This window comes from Myotis daubentonii, chromosome 12 (genome assembly GCF_963259705.1).
Source record: "Myotis daubentonii chromosome 12, mMyoDau2.1, whole genome shotgun sequence".
In the NCBI taxonomy this organism is placed as follows: Eukaryota; Metazoa; Chordata; class Mammalia; order Chiroptera; family Vespertilionidae; genus Myotis; species Myotis daubentonii.
In genome coordinates, this window is record NC_081851.1 from 6,065,554 (window position 1) to 6,083,382 (window position 17,829).

Below are 17,829 nucleotides of genomic sequence, written 5' to 3' on the forward strand. Positions count from 1 at the left end.
CTAAAATTTTTATTAAAGACTAATTTACTTACTGTATTAAATCTAGTTATAATTTGGCCTGATTATATGTATGAACACAACAAGGATAAGAGCTGCTTACATAGGCTATTAAAAAATATATGCCTTGCTGCCCCGCCAGGGCCGCACTGCGACCCCCGCCGCCCGCCCGCCGCCCAGCGTTGGAGAGGACCAGGGCCCAGAGAGCGGCTGCGCGGGCGGCGGCCACTCCCCGTCTGTCCGTCCTTCCTGGGACCTTCGCCTCTGCACTCCCCGCGCAGGGACCTCGCGCTACTGCCGCCACGGGGCGGGAGCCAGGCCCGCGGCCACCGCCCCCCACGATGAAGGAGCCGAGGTTCTGCGAGGCACAGTGACAGACCCACGTCGGCTAGGGGATCCCGTGCAGGAACCAGGTGGTTGGCCGCGGAGCCCAGGCCCGGAGGCCGGCGTGGCCCCTGCCAGCATGCCGCGGGACGCACAGCGGCCCGGGGGGCGGAGGGCGCCAGCGCAGCGCGCCTGCGGGCGCAGAAGCAGTGCCGCAAGTCCTCCTTCGCCTTCTCCCAGGCGGTGCGCGCCCTGCTGCCCGTGTGGCTGCCGGAGGACACGCGCGCCAGCGAGGCCTTCCACGGGGACGAGCGCGGGCTCGCCGCCGCCTGCTCGCCGTCCGAGGCGCTGCTCTACGCGCTGGTGCACGACCGCCAGGCCCACGCGCACTACCTGCCGGCCACCGTCCCCGGCTTCCGCTGCTGCGCCGCGTCCTGCGCCCCGAGCGGGACTTCCCGCCGGCTGGGCCGCCGGGGCTGCGGCCGCGTGGAGGGCGGGGGCCCGGCGCTGCACGTGGCCTGCGAACTGGCGCCGCCCGAGTGCCTCTTCCTGCTGCTCGGCCGCGGGGCCTCGCCCGGCCTGCGCGATGGCGGGGGCCTCACGCCGCTCGAGCTGCTGCTGCGCCACCTGGGCCACGACTCCGGGGCCACCCCTGCCCCCGGGGCGCCCGCTGCGCCCGGGGAGGCGCGCCAGCGCCGCCTGCTGCTGCTGGACCTGCTGGTGCTGTACACGCCCGCGGCCGCCCGCCTGGCCCGCTGCGCGATGCTGGGCGACCGGCCGCTGGCAGCGGCCGCTGGGCGAAGACAAGTTCCAGTGGCTGGCGGGCTGGCGCCGCCCTCGCTCTTCGTGCGCGCCGTGCAGGTGCGGCTCACCGCCATCTCGCCCTGCCGCTTCCCCGAGGCCCTGGATGAGCTGCCGCTGCCGCCCTTCCTGCAGCCGCTGGACCTCACGGGCAAGGGCTAGCCCCGGGCGCCCTGGGACTGGACGTGGGAGAGCACTATTTGCGGAGGTTGGACTGGCACTTTACATACACTGACCGCTGTACGTTAGAAACACACATATATATGCCTCGCTGGAGTCTCCCGGTAAAGCTCCCCCCGGGGCAAAGGAGCCAAGCCGCACGTTGCCATCCGGCTTCGCCTGCAGCACCTACAGGGCTGGGGTGCACTCCTCAGGGTGAGGTCCCTACAGGCGTCTTGATGTTTCTTTCATGCCATCTCTCTGGAAAGCAACCTTTGTTCCTTATCTGGAAAGACTGCCATGAACCACATGACCAAGCAAGGTACCAGGCTATTTATCCAAGGGGCTTATCGGCTTCAGTCAGTCTTCATTCCTTAGAGCATCCTGGTGACATCCAGAGTCCTGGCCTGTCTCTTTCAGACATGAGAATCCAGCCAAGTTTTGGTTAATAAAACTACAATTGGAAACTGACTTATGTCCTGTTATGAAGAAATCAGATTCTTATTGGATCCATGCAAACACATTGCCATGAGAACAATAATTACCAAAACTAATTATTTTGTTTATTTAGTCCTATAATTAAACTTTTTCATCTGATTTTTCTTGCCAGTATTTATATAAATCTAGATACTTTATAGAGTAATGACATATTGTGCTTTTTGTAAAGCACAATATTCCACAATATTATAACTTAACAGTTATAAATGAAAGCATATCAGAATCTATTTAATATCATATATAAATAGAATATAATTATTTTCTTACTTGTCAGAGCTCCCCATATACCTTAAGTATAAAATTTTACTTCATAAGGAGGGAAAGCATATCTTAAAATTCAAACCCTAGGAAGGTGGTCAAAGATATATTATTATTATTATTATTATTAATTATTGTTATTAAATGGTATTAAGTAATTTATTCATTTAAAGTGATTAACTTCCAGATTAATATAACATAATTATTTTAATCATATATATCAAACCTTTGCTTCCTAGGCAAATACAGGAAAAACCTTTTTTTCCTTACTTTCAGAAACAGGATTATTTTTCCAATGGAAAACATACTGACATTCTTAAGAAGCATAACAGACGTAGGGAATTCCTTAGCTGAGAAAAAATTCCCTGGAACTTGGAAATCCCAAGCCGGCTCCAATGACTTCCTGCAGTTACCTTCATTTTCTTACTCTTAGTTTTGGAGGGTTCCGTTGCGTTTCGTTGCATTCCTGGTTCCTCCTCCCATGGGGCACCACTTTGCCGGGACTGACAGGCAGACACTGGGCAGACCCTGAGCGACGGATGAATGATTACTCTGACACATGTTTCTGTGAAAGAGGGCGCTAAGGCACTACTTGGCTATCGCCACCAAGTAGCCCTGTTCACCTGCCTCCTTTGGCATTTATTGTCACAACAGCTTGAACTAAAATTAACCTCTAGATACAATCAGCAGGGTAGGTATCCTTGAGTATATGCTTAAAGACTAAACATAGAGATTCTAGCAAAACACCCAGCAGCTCCGACTTGTTTGGACTGCTTCAGCAAGGTCCCCTCAGAGGCCCTGACCTTTCGGATAATCCTCCTTACAGACATTCTAACCAAGTCCCCTGCTTCTCCACAGTCAATGATGGAAAAAATAGGTTTATCATGAAAGTTTATATTCATGAGATTTATTTTACCATTTTAAAAAGTGCTGCTTCTAGGTTATCGCAGCCAGACAGAACACTCGTGCCACAGGCAGCTGCTGGATCATGAGGGCAGACACAGCCCTTGTAGAATGACTTACACTTTGGGAGGAAATTCAATTGTTGTAGTGGTGACTGTTTATTTGAACTGAAATCATTGATAATAGACAAACCTTTTTTCTCATTCGATTGAAAGGGCTATAAAATTCAACATTCTGGCAAAGGAAGCAACAGGACCCTGTAGGTAACACCTCTAATTGCCTTTAGCTCCTCCTTCCTTAAGGAGAGCCTCCACTCAGCTATACAATTGTCTAGGCCAGTGGTCGGCAAACTCATTAGTCAACAGAGCCAAATATCAACAGTACAACGATTGACATTTCTTTTGAGAGCCAAATTTTTTAAACTTAAACTATATAGGTAGGTACATTGTTATTAACTTAATTAGGATACTCCTATGCTGGCCTTTGCTAAGAAAGTCCTCAATCTGATTGAGGTACGGTTTCTGAGGTCGACCCCTTCCAACTCTCCCATCCACACTCGTCTTGTATACTTATTTTGTCTATCTTTTGTCACCCGCGGGCGATTTGCGGACGCGACTAGCACTAACCACTGCACAATGAGACTGCTGACTGACTGGCTCACTCAACTCCTGCATGAATCGCTCGCGCCTCCCCCGCGCTGCGTATCCCGTGGCCTACCTGAACCGTGTCTCCGCAACGCCCGACCGACTGACCGCCCAACCAACCGACACGCCCCACTTCTTCTAACGCTACTTCTTCAAAATAGACTCGCCCAGGCTGAAAACCGACTTCTGCGCATGGGCCACGAAGTTTCAATCGCACTGTACGTGCACACCCGCACGTGGTATTTTGTGGAAGAGCCACACTCAAGGGGCCAAAGAGCTGCATGTGGCTCGCGAGCCGTAGTTTGCCGACCACTGGTCTAGACAGTGGGTGGCTTCCAGGCAGGCCCACCCATTTGACTCAACCAAGGCTGTGCTGGTAAGCTGACACTGGCTTGTTTGTTTTAAATATGTTTTATTGATTTTTTACAGGGAGGAGGGGAGAGGGATAGAGTTAGAAACATTGATGAGAGAGAAACATCGATCAGCTGCCTCCTGCACACTCCCCACTAGGGATGTGCCCGCAACGAAGGTACATGCCCTTGACCAGAATCGAAACTAGGACCCGTGAGTCCCCAGGCCAACGCTCTATTCACTGAGCCAAACTCGTCAGGGCAGCTTGTTTGTTTTTAACAAGGAGAGAAAGTGGCAAATTGTGCCTGTGTACTTCAAGGACCCAAAGACCATTCCGGTAAATGTGAAATAAATAAGTGATCCATGAGCTGACTTACGCCTAGGAGAATGAGCCTACTGAGCATCAACAATACTATGTAGAAACGTCATTTCTAGAACTAAGTTTGGGAGACCATATCTTGCCTGAATATGTACATTATTTACAAAACATTCCCTTTTGGCCTCTGGAATTTCGCCACTTTAGTCTGGCTGTTAAGCTGTTTCTTTCCATATGCTAGCTAGCCCATACTGCAGTTACAACTGTCGTTAAAATACTCTTATGCACGAATTACAAATAATTACTAAAGTAACTCTGCAATTATGTCAATATTTCTAGCAGAGTTTAAAGCATTCAGAATGTACATAAAAGTATGTTTTGGTAGGGACCAGTATTTTTTTTTAATCATTGCTGTTTCAATAATGCTTTGTACATAGCAAAGCCCAAAACGGCAAAAACAGTAGCACCAAAACTTGCTCGAAGCCAAAACGTGGAGCTCTTGAGGTCAGCTTGTGTCATGTGCAGGTACATGGCCATTGTTGTCAACTTAACAAGGACCTCTTCACTGGGTGCTTCAGCAGTATTGCAAGTGAAGCTTGTGGCGGAGGCTTTTGTTTCCTGCAGAAATCAGCAGGTGAAATACGATATTCTTGTTTAACTTCATGCAGGTCTGACTTTGCAGCTATGATTAAGGAAAGCATTCTGCTGTCCATAAAGTGTTGCTTAAAAATTCTGGCACAGCCCTAGCTGGTTTTGCTCAGTGGATAGAGCGTCGGCCTGTGGACTGAAGGGTCCCAGGTTCGATTCTGGGCAAGGGCACATGCCCCGGTTGCAGGCTTGATCCCCAGTGTGGAGCGTACAGAGGCAGCCGATCAATGATTCTCTCTCATCATTGATGTTTCTATCTCCCTTCCTCTCTGAAATCAATAAAAACATATTTTAAAAAATCCTGGCATGGTATTCAAAGGACTTGGGATTACTGACATCATATACCAGGCATGCAATGTCACAGTGCTCTCAGCCCCAGCGAAAGATTCCTATTCGGAGATATCATGCAACAAGTATTTCTCATTCACATACATAAACAGGGATTATTCACATAGTAGGATTTATGATCATCACGAATTTCCTTCTGCCTCATTAAGTTTCTTCCAAGAAGAGTCTGAAGAACTCCACTTTCCCCAGTTTTTTCACCCAATTATATTATCTCTGAACACATTTCTTTGAGTCTTTTTCCTGAAGGTCTATCTTTTTATCTCGTTACCATAATGGCTGAAGCTTGAGACTCTTGTTCAGTCAATAGTGAACAGCCTAAGTACTTAGGCTACTTGGGGGCCAGATGTGATATGGTGTCCACACTACTATATCCCACTAGATCAGATCTGTTCCCAACCAATGTCAAAGGCAACCTGCTGTTTTTGTTCTTTCATTTATGAGAGGAATCCACCGACTTGTTACCTTATCAATAGAATGCTTGTTAACAGCATAAACTATGCAGATGACATCAGCCTGTGGTATTTCTTGAAGTTGCTCGTCATTCTGTTCTTCTGAATAATCTAGGTGTGTGTAGGTGCTCTCTCAGGGGCGACATCAGCTGGAATAGTGATTTCTTCTGCCCAGGGAGGAATCTCCTCTGGGAATTCTTCACTGACCAGATGGCTTCCCAACTCCAGGTTCTCCTGCCAGGATCCACATGCCTTTCATGTTGGCGGTGGTGGCGGCGGCTCATAGGGGCCGGGCTGGCATGCAGTGGACTCCTCTCTCTGGGAGTGCCCACTCCTAGGCACTGCTCTCCCCGTGATGCCAACGCTGCCTGCCAGCCTCCCCCACCCCCCAGAGCTGCCAGGCCACCTCTTCTGCTGCAAACCCCCATTTTATAGATTTTCATAGGAGGGGTCTGTTTGCTTCAACAAGTAGCCTCTATCCAGTTACCTGGAAACTCGAGGCAGCTGGCACCGATTTCTGATTAAGGTGATACTTTCTTGCCCCTATGGATGATGCCAGGAGGCACCTGTAGGTGCTGAGTTCCCCCTGGGTGCTGGGAGCCTGTTAGAAAGGGCAGGGTATCTGCAGGTGGGGCTTGGGGAGCAGGAGCATAGGGATCCCGAAGGTCACTATGGTGTGAGAGTTGCCTCAGCCTGAGGAGAGGCGGAGGCAGGGTGAGGGAGGCAATGGAGACCGCCTTCAACATACATCAAACCTAGAATTCCACACAAGTCAAAACAGTAATAAATTGGAGTTGAATAAGTACCTTCAGACATGTGAGGATTCAAAAACTTTAGCTTCCACCCTCCCTGTCTTAAGCGCTAAGGGGCGGGCTCCTGAGTTCACCAGGAACAAGGAGGCCCGGCTCCTGGGCCAGCTGGCTGTGACTCCCGCTGGGGACAGCGCTCCGTGGCTCCTGGGCCGGCTGGCTGTGACTCCCGCTGGGGACAGCGCTCCGTGGCTCCTGGGCCGGCTGGCTGTGACTCCCGCTGGGGACAGCGCTCCGTGGCTCCTGGGCCGGCTGGCTGTGACTCCCGCTGGGGACAGCGCTCCGTGGCTCCTGGGCCGGCTGGCTGTGACTCTGGCTGGGGACAGCGCTCCGTGGCTCCTGGGCCGGCTGGCTGTGACTCTGGCTGGGGACAGCGCTCCGTGGCTCCTGGGCCGGCTGGCTGTGAATCCCGCTGGGGACAGCGCTCCGTGGCTCCTGGGCCGGCTGGCTGTGACTCTGGCTGGGGACAGCGCTCCGTGGCTCCTGGGCCGGCTGGCTGTGACTCCCGCTGGGGACAGCGCTCCGTGGCTCCTGGGCCGGCTGGCTGTGACTCCCGCTGGGGACAGCGCTCCGTGGCTCCTGGGCCGGCTGGCTGTGACTCCCGCTGGGGACAGCGCTCCGTGGCTCCTGGGCCGGCTGGCTGTGACTCCCGCTGGGGACAGCGCTCCGTGGCTCCTGGGCCGGCTGGCTGTGACTCCCGCTGGGGACAGCGCTCCGTGGCTCCTGGGCCGGCTGGCTGTGACTCCCGCTGGGGACAGCGCTCCGTGGCTCCTGGGCCGGCTGGCTGTGACTCTGGCTGGGGACAGCGCTCCGTGGCTCCTGGGCCGGCTGGCTGTGACTCCCGCTGGGGAGAGCGCTCCGTGGCTCCTGGGCCCCTGGATGACCTGGGTGCCGCCTCAGAGCCACCGCCATCTCTCACACTCCTTCCGTGGGGCTGGCACAGCGTAGCTAACATTTGACATGGTGAAGAGATGGTGCGGGCAGCAATGCGGGCTTTGTGCTGGCGTGGTCTGCCGCAGCGGCCTGCCTGGGAGGGTCTGGAAAGGTCTGACATTTTAGCAGTATGTCACTCCCGATGCCGGAGAACCAGGGCCAGGGCTCCGTCAAGGCAGGCTGCCCTCTGCTGAGGAAGCAATGCCTGCCCAGGACTGCGTGTCCAGCCCTCCTGCAGGGGCCCCGAGCTAGGTGGTCTACCAGGTCCCCCCTTTTTGTTCACATTCAAGCATCAGGCTGGACACAACGCCTTGGCCCCACAGTCCAGTACAATAGTGTTCTAGGTGGTGGGACAGTTCCAGGTGTCTGACAGGCAGGGTCAGACCGAACCTGGGCTCAGCAACCTCGGTACTTGGGTTCTGGCTAGGAGAGAATTCAGAGCTAAGACTCCAACTGTAGGAAAACATTTATTTGGAAAATCACAGGGGAGGAAAGGTCAGGGGTCACGGGGGGAGGAGGGAGGTCCCTACAATGGATTGCCTGGCGCCAGGCACCTTGACCTGCCCATCGTCCTGGCTCTGCTCCCGCCCGTCCACTGCGACCACATAACTGCCCCACTCCCCAGCCCGCCCCCGCGGACCCTGGGCGGGCCGCAGCCCCCGCCCCCGCCCGCAGTCCCCACGCGGCCAGAAGGGGCACACAGGAGCGCGCTTCCCGAGCCCTGCCCGGCCCCGGGGCCCAGGCAGAGGCGGCAGCCCTTCCTTGCCTCCTCGCCAAGCCCGGCTCCGCTACGGACCCCTCCTCTGGAACGCGCCACCCGCGGCGCCGCCGACCGGATGCGCGAGCCCGGCCCCGCCTGGAAGCAGCCCAGGCCGGCTCGCTTTGCCGGCGCACACAGACGTCACTGCCCCGCCTCTGGCTCCGCCCCGCTCCAGGCGACCCGGAAGTTGTACTTGCGACCCTGCGTTCCCTCTCCCACAATACCCCGCGCTCTTTCTTTCCAACTTGCCGGGCGCGGTGAGTACATGGCGCGGTGGCTTGAGCCATCGGGCTCCATCCTCGCCCGCAGCGGCGCTTCCCGGGCTGGCGGGCACTCCTGAGCGGGGCCGGGGCATCGGGGTCCCGGGACGGCAGCCTGCCCGGCGCTGAGGGCTCGCAGCCTGGGAGAGGGTGGCCTAGAGCCGGCGAGGGGCTCTCGGGGCGGCGGCGCCGAGCGGCGCGGTGCCTTGGCCGCGGGGTGGCGGACTTAGCTCTGTCCGGCCTGGGGCTCGGGGCGGCGGCGGCGCGCGCGGCGGGCGGGAGGACGTGGCCGTGCGCGCCCCGCCGCTCAGCCTCCTCGTCGCTTCGCTTTAGATGGCTCCCGCCAAGAAGGGTGGCGAGAAGAAGAAAGGCCGCTCCGCCATCAACGAGGTGGTGACCAGGGAGTACACCATCAACATCCACAAGCGCATCCACGGCGTGTGAGTACCGCGCGAGGCCGGAAGGCCGGCGGGCCGGGCAGCTTCTTCAGGAGCCCGGCCTGTGCTCCATGGGCCGCATGCGGTGCGGAGGGTTCGAGTCCCGCTGGAGGGGCCGGCGGACAGCGAGGGTGAGGGAGGCTCCGGGAGAGCGGCCGGAGCAGAGGGGCTCGTCCCCCTCGGAGCGGGGCGTGGGCAGGCGAGCGACGCGCCGCGAGAGAAAGCGGGCCTTTCAGTGCCTCCCGGCTCGGGGAGCGGACCCGCGGGGCGTGCCCTCCGGAACGTGGGCGCCGGCCGGGCCGGGACCCGAGGCGAAAGGGAGGGGGACCTGCGTCTGGGGCGCCAGGTCCTGGAATGGGCGGCCTCGCCGGGACGACGCGTTTTTCAAGGGGCTCAGAGGTGCAGCTCGTGGGCACCGGTGCCTGTCGGCGCTGCTCCCCGGCCGGGGCGCCTCGGCCTCTGGGGTCTCGGTGGCTTCCGGGGCGGCAGCGGGGCCTCTGCGCATCGATGTTGCTTCCGAGGACCCGCGGCCGGCCACCACCGCTTCCCTCATTTTGAGCTTTGTTCTCGCCGGGCCCTTGTGACGGGCACTGCCAGCGGCCCTGGCAGGTTCAGCAGGGAACCCAAAGGTCCTGCCTGCCCAGCTCACTGGCAGGCAGTTAGACCCGGCACTCAGACGGAAACGCTAAAATGCGCGGGTGAGAAGAGGTGCCCTACAGGCCACCCCAGTCCTAGGACTTGGAGAGTGGAGGTGGCCTTTGCAGGTGAGCGAGTCTCCCAGGCACTTGGTGCTTTGTTACAAAAGCCCCAAGCGCAGGCCTGCGTGGCCCCAAACCCTGTGCCTTCTGGCTGCGCCTGCTCCGTCCCGGTGGAGTCCCGGGACTCCGCCCCTCTGTCTGTAGGCCGGTGTCTACATCTCAGGCTCCCGGGTCAGGCCACCCCTGCCCTCCTGCGTCTCTGGCCAAGGAGCTTGTCCTCGGCTCTGCCCCGTCGCACGGGTCCCTGCGGCATTCTCTGTCCCTCGGTGGTTAGTTGGCAGCTCCCTCTCCTGGTTCCCTTCCCCAAACCCCGGTGTGTCCTCACCTCCACGGGCTTCCCATCCCACCCCGAGTGGGACCCAAAGGACTGGCTGTGGTTCCACGTGGACTGGCCGCTGCGTTTCCTGGCTTGTGTCGCCCCGGCACCCCTGCCTGGCTGCCTGGGCACCGTGGGCTGTGGCCCCCATCTCCGTGGCCATCCCGCTCCAGCCCGTCCCAGTGCTCTCTCCCTCGTCCGTTTTTGTCACACTCTGTCACACTCCACACCAGCTGATGCGCCCCAGGGGTCGTCTCACACCCTGTTGTGGCCTCTGGCACCTTTCGCTTCTAGGTGGTGAAGCATGTCAGTGAATGGTGTGACCTTGCAGAAATAACCGGGAGCTGGTGAGAGGAGTGGGGAGCAGGGGAGATGTGGCTGTGGGGCGTGGAGAGCCGGGGTTTCTGTGGGGCGCGGACGTTATTGAAGGTTTAGAGCAGAATGAAGTCCCTGTGACAGGCCACGGTTGCTGCTCTTACTGCAGAGCGATCCGTTTGTCTCCTGACAGGAGAGAGCACTATGGGGCGCCCTTGGGTTACGGAGGTGAACCGTTGTGGCCCTCTGACAGTCACGCAGTGAACACCCTTTATTTAAAAAAAATTTTTTAATATATTTTATTGATTTCTTACAGAGAGGAAGGGAGAGGGATAGAGAGTTAGAAACATCCATGAGAGAGAACCATCGATCAGCTGCCTCCTGCACACCTCCCACGGGGGATGTGCCCGCAACCCAGGTACGTGCCCTTGACCGGACTCGAACCTGGGACTCCTCAGTCTGCAGGCCGACGCTCTAGCCACTGAGCCAAACCGGTTAGGGCTAAAATTTTTATTCCAGAGAGGAAGGGGGAGAGACAGAAACATCAGCACCTCTTTAGACTGTTCTCTCTGCGCCCCCTTGGATTGGCCTACAAATGTTTGACCGTTTCCACCCGTAGTGAAGTGTTGCTTTTCACGTTTTTAAGTCAAAGCATTAAATTTCAGTGGATGTCTGTGTCCTTATCTGAACAGCACACAGAAGGTACAAGCTCAGAGCTGGGACCGTCGGGAGTTAATGACGGTGCCTGGCACCTCCCAAGAGCTCCGTAGCGTTGACTCGACCTCAGGTGTTTGGTAGGGGCTCCGTGCGTAATGTTTATAGCCTCTGCGCCCAGCACAGACCAGGGCGGGGAACTTAAATTCGTACTGATAGGCTCCAAAAACATGCTGTGTCTGAAGGTGTGACAGATCTACTTAGCATAACCTGTGGGGTACAGCATATGCTTTGTGTTCAGGCATGTTCTAATGCTATTCTCAGATTCTCCTCTTGACCGGATAGAGTTTGGGGGCGCTTTTGCTTATCAGGAAAGGGGGGGGCCATGGTATGTGCTAGCATTCCTTCAGGGTCGTGTGCAGAGCCTTATCCTCCGTCACTGGAAGTGGGGGTGCAGCTCCTGTTGTACCAGTTGCTGGACATTAGCACTGGTGGAAAAAAGGATTGTTCTGCCTTGTTAAAGTTTGGTTTACGTTTTTTATGAAAATAGGACATTCAGTTTAACTTTGTGCTCCTTTAATTCATTTTTTACTTATGTTTGAATCTAAGGGGTTTCAAGAAGCGTGCCCCTCGGGCACTCAAGGAGATCCGGAAATTTGCCATGAAGGAGATGGGGACTCCAGACGTGCGCATTGACACCAGGCTCAACAAAGCTGTCTGGGCCAAAGGAATAAGGTGGGACGTTACGTGTTATAAGAGTTAAGATTACACCAGCTGATCCACTTGCACTGCACCCTGTGTATGAGCTCAGTAATCACTGGTGCATGTCCTATGTGATACAAGGGCAATATGCAAAGTGACCTTAATAGCTGAACGACCACTTGACCAGTCACTGTGAGGAGCACTGACCACCTCTCAGTCCCTTTCCTCCCATCGCCATCGACGGATGGCGAAAGGGAACCGAGGGTGGGTGGCGGGTGGTGCCAGGCCAAGGCCCCCACCCCGTAGGTCACCCCACACAGGGCGGCCTGTGGTGGGGGCAGGGCTGGTGAGTGGGCAAGAACAGCTGACCTCTTGGTCCCTCCTCCTGGCCGGCCAGCTCTGATCTCCCAGTGGCAAACGGGGAAGCGGGGGAGATGGCCCTGATCACAGGCCAGGCCTAGGGACCGTACCTATGCACGAATTTTGTGTGCTGGGCCTCTAGTGGAATTACTAAAAAATAGTGAGGCAATAACTCAAAGGGGGTTAGTGTCTGCAGAGAAGCCTTTGGATGTGGCGTTTGTAATGAGACCCAAATGAGGGTCCAGCAGTGCAGGGACTGGTAGAAGTGCTGCACAAAGAGATGTGGTGTGATCTGGGAACAGGTTGATGAAGGTGGAAGTCAAACAAGTGACTTGAAGGACAGAATGAGAATGGAGAGTTAGGCAGGAGGCAGATCATGGGGAGTCTTGTAGGTCGTGACAAAGAGTTTGGGTTTATCTCTAGAAGCCACTGGAGCAGTGGTTTTCAACCAGAGGCAATCTTACCTCCCCTCCCCAGGCACACATTTGGTGGTCACTGGTGGGGTTGCCACGGGCCAAGGGTTCTGGAAACATCCTAGAATACACACAGCAGCCTCCACAACAAAGAATCACCCAGCCCCAATGTCAGTAGTGCCGAGGTTAAGAGGCCCTGCTTAAAAGCAGGAAGGTGTTTTTGCTGTGAAGGACGAAGAAGGTGCCAGCGTGGAGGTGGGACTAGCTAAGGGCAGTGAAGTGATACGGGCTGGGCGGTGGTATGAGCTGGCGTAGGGCAGGGTGTGGTGTCCGGGTGGCTTTTCAATGTTGGGGTTGAGTGGGATGACAACCCTTGAGAGCAGCCTGCAGTGGGCCAACAGTTCGAATTCAGTAGAAATGTATCTAACAAAGGAGCCGCCAATGATGGCTCCTTTGAGATAAGTGGGGAGTGGTGTCAGAAGCCAAGAGCCGCAGGTTTCCAGACACTTCCACATCCTCCAACCAATGAGAGTGGACTGCCTGCCTGAGGCAGGGAAAGCGCATGTCATCGTCCCGTGTTCAGTGTAGCCTGCAGAGGGGGGTGTTTCTCCAGATTTACCTTTTAGACAAGCCCATCACCAGTTTCTGTGCTGGTGGCAGAGGGAGGGAACCTGGCAAGTTAGGCTCATGTTTCCACGTTGGTCAGGTGTCCTGCCGGCTCCCTATCAGGTTGGAACAAAGGACGGAGCCTTGGAAGCCTGTTACAGCAGTGGGGACAGGATGTCTGAGGACCCCTGGTGCCTGTGTCGTGATAGGGGGCGTTGACCTGACCAACACGTTTATGTTACTTATTAGGAATGTCCCATATCGTATCCGGGTACGTTTGTCCAGAAAACGTAATGAGGATGAAGACTCACCAAACAAGCTGTACACATTGGTCACCTACGTGCCTGTCACCACTTTCAAAAGTAAGTTTCATGCCGCTCCTCAAGCTGCCGCTGGGGAGGGCGCGGGCAGAAGGTGACACACCTCCTGCAGGTCTGCAGACGGTGAATGTGGACGAGAACTAATGCCGCTGGGAAGGGCGTGGGGTGAAAGGTGACGCCTCCTCTCCTTCTGCAGGTCTGCAGACCGTGAACGTGGACGAGAACTAATGCTGATGGTCGAATAAAGTTATACAACTGCCTTGGAGGTTGGTTTTGTTTCTGACGGCAACGTAATGTTTATAACAAAGGAGTTCCCAGCTACAGAACCATTTGGAGAGGTCTCTTTAATACCATGTCTGTATCCCTTTTCCCAGCCCCTGGAGTTTGAGTATATAGACAGGCCTAACCAGGGTTTTCTAGGTAATTTGGCCGTGTAGCCTGGCTTTAGGACCCCACGGGTAGTTGGGACACTGGAGGTGCAATGGTTAGTACTTTTACATGCATGTTTCATTGATTCTAAAAGATAAACATTTCCCAGAAACTGGCATGTATAACTCAATTGCCATTGGCCACTTTTCATTTTAACAAACTGAAATGATGCAATTCATAGCATCTTAGGTTTAACCCTCTTCGGTCCAACCTCGAGGCTGACTCGACAGAACAGGCGCTAGGAGCAGGTCCAACATCAAGCAATAAGAACATTAAAAAGTTCAACATTCAATCCCGTCAATTAATTTGGACCAGACTGTTTGAATTCCACAAACAACATTGGACCACAAAGGGTTAATGTGTATTGATAAAATTGTCTTCTAATTGATATTCTGGTGGGGTAATTTACATGTGCAGTTAATGTCTTAGCTCACTTGTAATGGCCCCATGAGATATTTTTAGTTCCAGTTTACATGGGGCTAAAGCTTATCCAGCCCAAAATCTGAAATCGGCTGAGAACAGTGCTGCGGGGATGATGCTGCATTACTGTGTGCAGAATTGCAAGGGTTAAAGACCCCACCGTGGTACACTGCTGACTTAGAGCACCAGGTGCTGGGGGGTAGGGGGAAGTCCTCCAGCCTCTGTTCACTGCACAACCCAGACCGTAGAACTCAAATAACTGCGAGGTATAAACAAGGACCAAAGTCGGTACAAAAATTTCTTATTAAAAATCTTGGAGGCCAACATTGATAGCATGATTTATACACAACATTTTTGTAAGGAAAGTGAATACAACCAAATATATTAAAATGGTTTCAATTACCAGCATTGAAACAAAATTTGTGCAAAGAAAAAGCCAGATGCAATTGCACAGACAGTGGCTCTTAGATCTTCAAAGTGAACTTGACTCTAGACCTCCCATTATCCAAGTGAAGAATGAGCTTGGGCATTTCTTAGTCTGGGTTAGCATCAAGCATTGGACCCATGTTCTATCTGAATGAAAGCATCACAGCAGTGGTGCCTATTTCAGTGAATCTGATGGTCAAACAGCCTGGCCTAGCTGCTGCGGCTCAGTTTGTTGGAACAGCATTCTGCGCACCGGAAGGCTACGGGTTTGATTCCCAGTCAGGGCACATGACAGGTTGCAGGTCCCATGCCAGGCCAGGGTTTGTATGGGAGGCAACCAACGTCAATGTCTCTCCCTTTTAATAACACAATGTTGAGGGTTGCATCAGTTCTGGCCACAGTTGGAGTTCTGTCAGGTTGCTTACCTGGATGCCCAGAACGAAGACTAGACTCAGAATGAATGAGACTGAAATCTGGATTTATGGGGCTGACAATCCACAAATGGGTGGTTCTTGCTTTGTTATGGCCAACTCATCTCAGCAAGTCACTATCTTGCTTAAGTTCAGGCAGTGATTGGCTGCTCATTTCAAAAGTTTTGAGGTTGTACTGATTGATCTTGGCATTTTCAAGTTTGGATTTAATGTCCAGTGGCTTTTCGAAAAAGTTTACTAATGACTGTTCAGTCAGAAGTGAAGCTAAAATGTGTTCAAGGGAGATTGTCCAGTCCCCTTCCGCCTCTTCAGGAAATGCCCTGGTGTTCTGGGGAGCTGCCCCAGTGTCCGTGTCCATAAAAACAGAGTCCTGCTCAGGAGACGGTGCTGAGGCCTGCGCCGCCCCCCCGCTGTCCTGGGAGCAGCTCCTGGAGCTGCTGCTGCTGCTGTGCTGCCCCACCTCCCCGATCTGTAGCAGGAGCGTGGCGACGGTGGCAATGGCTTGGTACAAGTTGTTTTCCTCTGGGTCTTCGTGGAACATGCTGTACAAAGTTTTACAGAACTGGATAAATTCTTTCTGGAATAGAAAAAAGTGTACGGCAGCATGACCAGGATGGAGGTATAGTGCATTCCTAAAAGAGCTTGGAAGCAAACCGTGAGGAAGGGTAGCCTCTGCCCTTGGCCTCCAAGGGATTAACAGCCCCTCAGAAGCGTGCTGTTCACCCACACCGCTACTGAGTGCGCACCTTTCAACCCGCAAGTGCTGGGATGTGGCATAGAAACCAAGGTTTTGGAGATTCAACTGCTGTCATACCGGCGAAGCAACTGGAGTATACTAGTTTTTTAGGGAAGAAAGCTGTGTCCACAATGCCCCCATATGTTGTCACCAGGGAAGAAACTGACTCTTGATCACAACCTGGGTAAATGGGTGTGATAGAAAAACCTTTCAAAGACACGAACCAGCCCTGGCTAGTTTGATTCTGTATTGAGCCTCAGCCTGTGGACTGAAGGGTCCTGGGTTTGATAAAGGTCAAGGGCACATGCCCAGGTTGTGGGCTTGATCCCCAGTAAGGGGTATGTGGGAGGCAGCTGGTCAGTGATTCCCTCTCATTGATGTTTCTATCTCTCCCTCTCTCTGAAGTCAAAAATATTTTTTAAAAAGATAGGAAGCAGTGTGTCCTGTTTTGAAGACATTTTAATTACCACAGTGTCTAGCTCCCAGAAGTTACAAAACCCTTTGATGATGGCTTTGGTGGTAAAGGAGCTCCAGCTTAATGATTAGGCTTACTTCTGAACACAGAATATAATCCATACCTGGCTCATTTGGGGCAGCTCGGTCTCAGATTTAGCTTTTTCTTTGGCTAAATCCTTAATCATCTGCTTTAGCTGTTTCTTGTAGTCGGAGGCATCATCTGAGACAAAGGAAACAATATATAGTTTAAATAATTTCAGTAAGAGCAAAACAGAAGGGGAGATGAGAAATTAAACCAAGATCTACAAACAGCCTAGGTAAATGGGAGAGAGCAACGGACCACAAAGGGTGTGGCTGCTGGGTTACTTGCTACTAGAGGCCTGCGGGCAGTCACTCGGGACACTGCAGCCCTGTGGGCTCCTGGCCTTGGGAAGCAGTGCTCAGTACTGAGTCTCAGGACGGGAAAGTCTAAGGAGAGCTGCCATCTGGCTCCTGACAGTGAAAGGTACATGCCATTTGCTTTCCCAAAGACCAGGGGTCTTGATGTGGACAGCAGAGGGTTCTTCAGTGGCGACTGGCTGTCTTGGTCATCTTCAGTGAGGGCTTAAAAAGAGATTGAACAAATTACTGTAACCAAAATCAAAGTTTTTGGGGTAAAGAAGCTAATAGATACGTAAGCTAAGCCAGCAGCCCCCAACCTCAGCTGTAGCCTTTGCATGGTCTGCGGAGCCCAGTGCACACCAAGACGATGCCTTTCCCTGGTGCCGGTCCTGCTTCGGTTAATGGCGTGCCAGTTCATAGGACTGATAGGCACTGGCCGGGAGTGAGTGGAGTAAGATCCATTGTGTTTAAATACAAGTCAGTTTATATGTACGTATGTCCTACACAAATTTTACACAGAATCTTGAGATGGGATAACAGGTAATTTAAACTTCTCGTGTTTTCCTCTGAGCACATGCCGTTATATAATTTCTAACAAATTGCAAAAAGCTTTACTGGATGCAAAGCACTTTATTACAAGTTCTGAATTGTACAAAGGTCCAGTTATATCAGAACCCTGATGCACTGCTGATGGAGTAGGAGGTATTACAGCCCTTTGGGAAGGAGTCTGGCAGTTCCTCAAAAAGTTAAACATTAATTACTATTCAACCCCGAAATTCCACTAGACAGGTAGGTATACACCAAATGGGAATGGAAAAGTGTCAGCTCAAAAACTTGTACACCGATGCCTGTAGCAGCGTTGTTCCTAAGAATTGGTGAATGGATAAACTACGGCATGCCCGTAAATCCGAGTATCACATTCAGCCACAAATGACATATTGGTACATGCTGCCACCCTGATGAACCTTTAAAACGTACTAAGTGAAAGCAGCCAGACAAAAAAAGAGCACATACCACATGATTCCCTTTCTATGAAATGCCTGGACGAGGCAAGTATGTAGACTCCACAGAGCAGTGGTTCTCAACCTTCCTAATGCCACGACCCTTTAATACAGCTCCTCATGTTGTGGTCCCCAACCATAAAATTATTTTTGTTGCTACTTTATAACTGTAATTTTGCTACTGTTAGGAATCGTAATATAAATATCTGA

The 17,829-nt window shown here is 53.3% G+C and overlaps 2 protein-coding genes and 1 pseudogene across 8 annotated transcripts in view; 2 read left to right on the forward strand and 1 right to left on the reverse strand.

Annotated features, from left to right (window-relative positions):
- The first annotated feature begins 460 nt into the window (after window positions 1-460).
- On the forward strand, window positions 461-3,205 carry LOC132212964 (ankyrin repeat domain-containing protein 9-like; annotated as a pseudogene).
- Window positions 3,206-8,338: 5,133 nt separating this feature from the next.
- RPL31 (ribosomal protein L31) lies at window positions 8,339-13,598 on the forward strand. Of its 2 annotated transcripts, none has more exons than XM_059658845.1 (5): window positions 8,339-8,455; window positions 8,792-8,898; window positions 11,548-11,673; window positions 13,269-13,381; window positions 13,536-13,598. In XM_059658845.1, exons 2-5 carry the CDS (start codon window positions 8,792-8,794, stop codon window positions 13,565-13,567), a joined length of 378 nt encoding a protein of 125 aa, XP_059514828.1. In that variant the 5' UTR covers window positions 8,339-8,455; the 3' UTR covers window positions 13,568-13,598. The 2 variants fall into 2 exon arrangements, with proteins under 2 accessions (XP_059514828.1, XP_059514827.1); XM_059658844.1 differs by having other exon boundaries at window positions 8,343-8,455; window positions 13,452-13,598.
- Window positions 13,599-14,473: 875 nt separating this feature from the next.
- The window catches only part of TBC1D8 (TBC1 domain family member 8), a 115,750-nt gene continuing 112,394 nt past the window's right edge, over window positions 14,474-17,829 (reverse strand). For 3 of the 6 annotated variants that reach the window (XM_059658839.1, XM_059658837.1, XM_059658836.1), the window contains 3 exons: window positions 16,751-16,840; window positions 16,360-16,457; window positions 14,474-15,622 (listed from right to left, as the gene is read on the reverse strand). In XM_059658839.1, coding sequence (XP_059514822.1) covers window positions 15,146-15,622; window positions 16,360-16,457; window positions 16,751-16,840 — 665 coding nt within the window. In that variant the 3' untranslated portion in view covers window positions 14,474-15,145. Of the gene's footprint in view, window positions 15,623-16,359; window positions 16,458-16,750; window positions 16,841-17,829 lie in introns of those variants that run through there. The other 3 variants (XM_059658838.1, XM_059658842.1, XM_059658841.1) reach the window with 3 other exon arrangements.

Excerpts from the sequence above, each read along its gene's own strand:
- RPL31 (XM_059658845.1), top strand. The coding sequence starts at position 8,792 with ATGGCTCCCGCCAAGAAGGGTGGCGAGAAGAAGAAAGGCCGCTCCGCC. Across the intron at positions 8,899-11,547 it reads CACAAGCGCATCCACGGCGT|GGGTTTCAAGAAGCGTGCCC; the intron begins GTGAGTACCGCG and ends TTTGAATCTAAG. Across the intron at positions 11,674-13,268 it reads GTCTGGGCCAAAGGAATAAG|GAATGTCCCATATCGTATCC; the intron begins GTGGGACGTTAC and ends GTTACTTATTAG.